General features: G+C 29.0%; 3 protein-coding genes across 3 annotated transcripts in view; 1 reads left to right on the top strand and 2 right to left on the bottom strand.

Annotated features, from left to right (window-relative positions):
- The window catches only part of LOC106109133 (gamma-aminobutyric acid receptor subunit delta-like), a 13224-nt gene extending 12536 nt beyond the window's left edge, over positions 1–688 (top strand). The window contains exon 8 of the mRNA XM_013290536.1: positions 470–688. Within this exon, the coding sequence (XP_013145990.1) occupies positions 470–688 (219 nt within the window). The remainder of the gene's footprint in view (positions 1–469) is intronic.
- Positions 689–2212: 1524 nt separating this feature from the next.
- On the bottom strand, positions 2213–4508 carry LOC106109466 (mitochondrial inner membrane protease ATP23 homolog). Its single transcript, XM_013290975.1, has 5 exons — positions 4187–4508; positions 4077–4122; positions 3691–3772; positions 3173–3397; positions 2213–2465 (listed from the first exon to the last, which is right to left on the bottom strand). The coding sequence occupies exons 1-5, from the start codon at positions 4395–4397 to the stop codon at positions 2271–2273; spliced, it is 759 nt and encodes a 252-aa protein (XP_013146429.1). The 5' UTR covers positions 4398–4508; the 3' UTR covers positions 2213–2270.
- LOC106109465 (protein-lysine N-methyltransferase EEF2KMT) lies at positions 4431–6488 on the bottom strand. Its single transcript, XM_013290973.1, has 5 exons — positions 6181–6488; positions 5786–6106; positions 5441–5699; positions 5120–5335; positions 4431–5033 (listed from the first exon to the last, which is right to left on the bottom strand). Exons 1-5 carry the CDS (start codon positions 6268–6270, stop codon positions 4927–4929), a joined length of 993 nt encoding a protein of 330 aa, XP_013146427.1. The 5' UTR covers positions 6271–6488; the 3' UTR covers positions 4431–4926.
- Positions 6489–6639: the final 151 nt, after the last annotated feature.

The following is a 6639-nucleotide window of genomic DNA, read 5'->3' as shown; positions in this document are numbered from 1 at the left end:
CACCGTATGCAAATTAGTTTCACGTAATAAATAAGTTATTGGCGACATAATACGTATCCAGTCTTTAGACATTTGTGTATTTTCTTATACTGTAGGACGCGTAGTTATTAACTATAGTTATATTAGGCGTGCAAAAATTTTTGGCAATATCTAGGTAGTCTTTATTCGTTCATATTTCGAGTGTTCTTGTTTGCTTCTACTTAGAGGGCCTTTACACGCGACTGTTGTTAAAATAAAACGTAGAGTTTAGAGGTTACAAGCAAAATTTGTATTAGGAATTTGTATTACACCGTTGTTTTATTTGGTTTTGCACAGAATATATTTAAATTTAGGCACTTTGACAAAACTAGAAACGCGATAAGGACGAAAAGATCAATTTGTATAAGTGTAAACTTTTCTGATTGTGTAATGAGTATTTTAATGTATGTTGAATTTTATGTTAATAAATGAATATTTTCTTTTATTTTAGGATTCACCGATACTTGATACAATGCCGCCGAGTGGATCGTCCAGGGGTTTCATGGTCCGAGTGGCGACCATGGTAGACCACGGCGTTATGTTCTGTGGAGCCCAACATGGGGCTCTCGACAAATTCGCCCTCATGCTCTTCCCGATATGCTTTTTTCTTTTTACCGTCATTTACTGGACAACTTACCTCAGCGAAGCTCATCGAGCTACTCTCGAGTGAGTGTGAATACCTTATTATGTGAAAAGTGCCTAAACTTACCAAGTGATAAAAACTCTTGTACATATTAGACAAATTGCTAGTCCATTTTTTGAAAATTTAGTGAGACCCAAAGGAAGTTTGAACAAGACGCCTTTAACTTTGAATATTTTTAAGTTGTTTTTTTTTTTTGTTAATTTAAAGGAAGTGCAATTATTTCAATAAGAAACAATTATTGTACAGCGTGATTACAAACTAAGGTTATGTTTACATTTGTTATTTGTTGAAAAATGTTTCGTAAATTATTTATTTTTATATAAGTGTTATTATTTTGAATGCCTTTAAAATGCGTTAATATTTGTAGTAGTTATGAAATATCCCTTAACACGATACTATAAGTGGTCACCCATTATCCCACGAAGTGACATGAAATATTATAGTGCAATTCTCATACTTTGAACAGATAGTCATCAAATTTTGCGATTCCCTAATTCAAAAAAAACCCGTCTGCAGTAATACAGGAGATCGAATAAACCTTAAATGTTATATTAATAAAACGATTTATAAAAATCACTTTTAATAAAACTACTTTTTACACATTTAATAGAGAATTTATTAGTGAAATTGCTGTAGAATTTTTAAGATATAAATTAACCGTATAAGTGCTTAATAATATGTTAAATTAATACTTTATTACTATTGGTAATATACAAGTATCGATATCTTTTGGGGACCATAAGGCTTATACTTAAATTAAAAATAGTAGGCTTTAATTTAGGTGCCTTGTGGTTAATGTATAATTAAAGTATTTTTTATGAATAAATAAATCTCTAGAAAAATTACTTTTCTTCTAAGATTTTCACTAATAAAGAAAATAAGATCTCATGACCATATACGAGGTATTTTTCCGAACTCATTTTTCGCAAATATTGAAATTTGGTGTCTTAAAAAGGCATTTGTTTTTTTTTTCTTTAAAAATTTGGATATAAACTAACAGATCGTTTTGCTATAATTTATCATACTTAATTAGCTCGAATTTAAGATTAAATAAAGCAGATCTAGTCATTATAATAAATAACATAAATAAATCCATAAATAACTTTAAGCACAAATCATTTTATTGCACAAAATGTGATATACATTACGTATTTATCAGATTGTTATGAAATTGTATTAAAATTTATATAAAAATTGGCCATTAACTATTATATAGAAATACGTATTTATACTAATGTAAGATTTAAATAAAATTCGTCCATAGAATTTGTGCCTTTCTATAACTAAATTGCTTAGAAAAAAATATTGGTTTTGATTTAAATATAAAATCTTTTAGCGCTTCAAATAAAAATGTGCGTTTCCAAAACAATCATTCAAAAATCATTAACAAAAATTTATTTGAATAATTTTAATATAAAGTCTTCATAATAAAAAATCAAACGCATATTCTTATTTGAAACGCATTAATTACCGAAATCTAGAATAATGTTTGTTTAGACGATAAAATTGTAAATAGTTGGTGAAATAATGAAATAAAAGACATTATTTTAATCTTTAAAATTTCGTTTTATTTCTTTTCTACTTAAAAACTACGTATAACACACCAGTGTCATTCATAACCATAATATGCAGCCTCTTTGAAAGCTCGGAGCATATCATCTGAGTTTCTTCTAATCCGTCTACCGATTGGTTCTAAATCAGCGTAACATTTAGGAAACACCTTCTCTATAACATCAACAGCTTCCGCTTTACCGATCTGACGTACTGCCATCACAGAGTACAAAGCTTTCGTTTTAACACAGTCCTGTAAAAAAGTAATCAATAAAAAATCAAACAAAAAAAAATGGGACCCACCTGCCAGCATTACCTTTCGAATAAAAAAAGAATTATCAAAATCGGTCCACTAGCGGCGGAGTTATACCGTAACACACATAAAAAAAACACAGCCGAATTGAGTACCTCCTTCTTTTCGGAAGTCGGTCAAAAAATTACAATTTAACTCTGACTTGTAACCTAGATAGGTAGACAGTAACCACCAACTTTTGTTTAGCTTGGTTATAACAGACCTGTTTCGAGTCAAATGATTTGATTTCTTATGTTTTTTGATATAATTCTACATGTTTTTTTAATCAATCTTGAGAGTATAAAAATTAATTGGAATTATATGAGAAGTCAAGAGCATTTTTTACATGATAATACTTTTGAATATAGTTACTCTACTTCTTTTCTTATTCATTGTTCTCTTGGTGATTATCTTAACATTATTTATATTGTTTATTTGTGAAAAGTAATATTCTAAATCCTGTTAAATAAAGTAAAGTGATATAAGTTGACTGAAGTGGGGTACATGCATGACTTATTGTCCTTTCTGAGTCAAGTATGCAAGAAAGAGCATGGAACAAGTGAAGAGAGGCACAATTCATGTAAATATTCAAATTATCAAATACAACTATATTTAAAAAGTTAGTAGTAGTTTAACTTTTTTTTTTAATTCATAATTAAAATAATTACCTGATGTGCTTGCTTTACTTTCGTCCAATGAGCGTCACCTTGTGACCAGGCGCTCACAAATGAGCAATGTGTTAGATTTGCAGCACGGATCTCGGAGCAGGCGAGATGTTCCATGTTCTTGAAGTTGAGGTCATTGCGGCAGTAATCAAACATATGTATCATCTCATGTGCTAACACACCTTGCACCATACCCTTCCTTGTTGACACATTTTGACACACAACAATCTGTAATAATTATTATAGTAAATTAGCTATATAACACAAATGGAGAACAAAGGAGACTATCACTAAAAATTAAGTTAATAAAATTAAGTTATTAATTAAAACCTCATTGATTACCATAGACTATATTACTTATATGAGATTTCTTTTTTAATCTGCACTGATAAGCTACAAGCAAAGGTTTATCTTTAATATTGTAGTAGTAATAATCAGATTTACAAACATTAATTGCAAATATTACCAATGTTTACATAAAATATTAGTGTTACTATTAGTAGACATTTTAAAATATTCACCTGATTCAATTCAGGATCATAACCTCCACTTACTGAATAATCACAAACCTCACAAGATATGTGTCTTCTTATATCAACAGGACTGAAATTATAAACAAATGAAAAAAAATGTACTTTGAAAATAGATAAATTGGTATGAATTACAGTACAAAAAAGAATTTTAACTGTCTGTGCTAGAGCATGTTAGAGCGGCTGCCCAGGTTGCTAGTAAAACATGTGCCAAAAACAGTGAATAACAGTCTCATATAATTCTTTTAACTACCCTTATCCAAGTAAAGGAGTACCATAGAAAACTTGCCCAGGATGATAAACCAATAATAAATTTTATTTTAATGTGTAATTTAAATAACAATAATCTTTTTATCGCGTTATATTACATAACTTACCAACCAGAACTTTTTAATGCAGCCATCATCATTTTAACTATAGGACCTGAAATATTTAAAAAATTATTTTTCTATCCGCATTAAAATTTAAAATAATTTCACATACTTACTATTTTTAACACACTCGTATACATTTTTTTCGCACTTAAACTTCTCAATTGATTCTTTCCCTTCTTTACCAATTAGAATGTTGGACAACTTTGGTGTGAATGTTCCCCGTCTTTCAGGATATAAATCGTATCCCCAGGACTCTTGTTTTTGTTCTGATTTATTACCCGTACTTGCATTTTGTGTTGAATTACTTTTATCTTCCTCAGACATTGAAAATCAATTTTAAAATTATACTGATTTTCTTATATGGTTTTTGGGTAACAATTTGCTTTAAGAAGCTTTTTGGACAAATGTTTATATTATTATTAAATTGATAACTAATACTTATTCGAATAAATTCTTCATAAAATAAAATATAAATTACTGTAAAAATCGTGACTTGATTTTGACATTGACATTAACAAGACAGTGACACATAATGCTTGTTCGGAAACCAGACGTTATAGAATTGCGAGGATAACACGAGCGGAGTTAATTTTTTTATTTACCACGAGTTGTTATCGCTGCAGTTTTTAGAGGTTTCTCTTTAACTCTCTGCGTCCTCCTTGTCCTAATCCTATAGGGTCGACGCACCAGTTTCACGTCCCCCAGTATCTTAAATTGAAACTAACTTAAGGATTGTGGTTGGACACCTTTATGCTACTATGTATGTATGTTTTGAATGAATTAATGTACCATGAGCAAAAATAATAAACACAATCTATGTAAAATAATTACATTCAAAATGTTGTAAATAATGTCATGTTTTTTTTATTATTTTCAGTATACATCTCTTCATTTCTTTATCCCAATTCAAAAAGACACATTCCGATGGAACCACCTTATCAACTGCAACATTAATGTTATCTGAAAACAGATTCATTGAATTTTAAAAATGTCAATGTTTTGAACAAGTTAATAAAATACATAATAAATAGAGCAAAATAAGTTACCTAAAACTTTTGTAAATTGATTAAAAGTGTCTTCATTCCTTATAACACTTGCAATATACACTTGTAAATGAGGATTTCTATTAAAAAATGTATCTAAAACACTGCAAAGGGGTAAAAGAATTGATGGATCATACACTATATCAGCACCAATCACAATATCTGGATAGTAATTAACATCTATATCTTCGAGACAATGCCAATCTAATTTAATAACATCTGTAAAAAAATAAATGGTAAAATTAAGTGCGTTTTGATAATAAAAAATATGTAAAGCAAAAAATCAATTGACATAACTTAAATCAAAAATATATTCAAACATACCTATTACTTTGTGTTCATTCTTAAAACTGGGAAATTGTAAAGTAGTAGTTTTTTGTAAGTCTGGAAAGTTAATTTTTATATTTTCTACAAGTAAATTAAGAACATCACTATGGCAATCAGTTAATGTTATAGATTTTGATGAACAGAACTTTCCAATGGTAATTCCTGTAAAACCAACTCCTGAACCTAGTTCTAATAGTCTTTTATTATGAAATAATTCTTTGTTACATAACATCCAGTCTGATAACATTATAGCAGCCTGTAAGAAAACATTTGAATTTATTTGCAAGGCATATGAAATTAAATAAATTTAGATCCAACAGCTCAAGATTTTCAATCTCTTACCTCCCAAGTTTTCATACCAGTTGTTCCATTTATAACCATGTTATTTGTTTCTTTTATTGTAATAATGTCATTTAAATTTTGAAAAATGTAATGTCTATAACAGAATGTATTTTCTTCATTTTTTATTTTCATCAAAGAACATATAAACTCATACATATCATCATGGACTTCAGAATACTGGTCCAAATATTTAATTAGTTTCTTAAAAAATAATCTACAAAACTCAACTTTTAAGGGATATTGCTTATAAAGAGGGCTATGAATTGTTGACTGCAAAAACATTTCTTGTTTGTCCAAAGATAGTTCGTTTATTTCATCTTGCTGCAACATAACAAATATATGTTTCTAAAAATATTGGCCAGTTGTTTTGCTAAAGTTTATTTCGAGTTACTTACTGTTAAATCATATTTTAAGTTTCCGCTGAGAAAATTTTTAACGAGTTTATGTACTACATCGTTTTTTATGCTTTTGTTACCTTCTGCCATGGTATTAAAAGTTAAAATTGCCTAAGTTTTGATTGTCTTTCGTGTGAAAGTTCACAGAATTTTCTCAGCCTCAGTATTGTTATGAATGAAAACCGGTGTTTTTAAACGAAATATTTCAATTCGAGTTTAACTATTCAGTAAGTCACTGAATTAATAACAAACACGAAGAAATTCGGTTAAAACTAAAAAACGATTACATTGAACATTGTACTGTCAGACTGTCATTATCAGCTGTTTAATGTCATTATCAGCAACTGTCATTGTCTCACTGCGTTACATTTTTCCTCGTGTTTTACATTTTCTGCAACAAGGCTAGACGAGATTCTTAATTCGTAAACTCGCTAAAATTAAATTTTTTAATATGGTAGG

The sequence above is a fragment of the Papilio polytes genome, unplaced genomic scaffold (genome assembly GCF_000836215.1).
Source record: "Papilio polytes unplaced genomic scaffold, Ppol_1.0 DF821289.1, whole genome shotgun sequence".
NCBI classification, from domain to species: Eukaryota; Metazoa; Arthropoda; class Insecta; order Lepidoptera; family Papilionidae; genus Papilio; species Papilio polytes.
The sequence above is the reverse complement of the archived record's forward strand: the minus strand, read 5'-3'. Positions and strand labels throughout refer to the sequence as shown.

Coding starts and splice junctions, on each gene's coding strand:
- LOC106109466 (XM_013290975.1), bottom strand. CDS start 4,397: ATGTCTGAGGAAGATAAAAGTAATTCAACACAAAATGCAAGTACGGGT. Junction 4,123..4,186: donor ATACGAGTGTGTTAAAAATA/GTAAGTATGTGA, acceptor TAAATATTTCAG/GTCCTATAGTTAAAATGATG. Junction 2,466..3,172: donor AAGTAAAGCAAGCACATCAG/GTAATTATTTTA, acceptor ACTTTTTTACAG/GACTGTGTTAAAACGAAAGC.
- LOC106109465 (XM_013290973.1), bottom strand. CDS start 6,270: ATGGCAGAAGGTAACAAAAGCATAAAAAACGATGTAGTACATAAACTC. Junction 6,107..6,180: donor ACTTAAAATATGATTTAACA/GTAAGTAACTCG, acceptor GTTATGTTGCAG/CAAGATGAAATAAACGAACT. Junction 5,700..5,785: donor CTGGTATGAAAACTTGGGAG/GTAAGAGATTGA, acceptor GTTTTCTTACAG/GCTGCTATAATGTTATCAGA.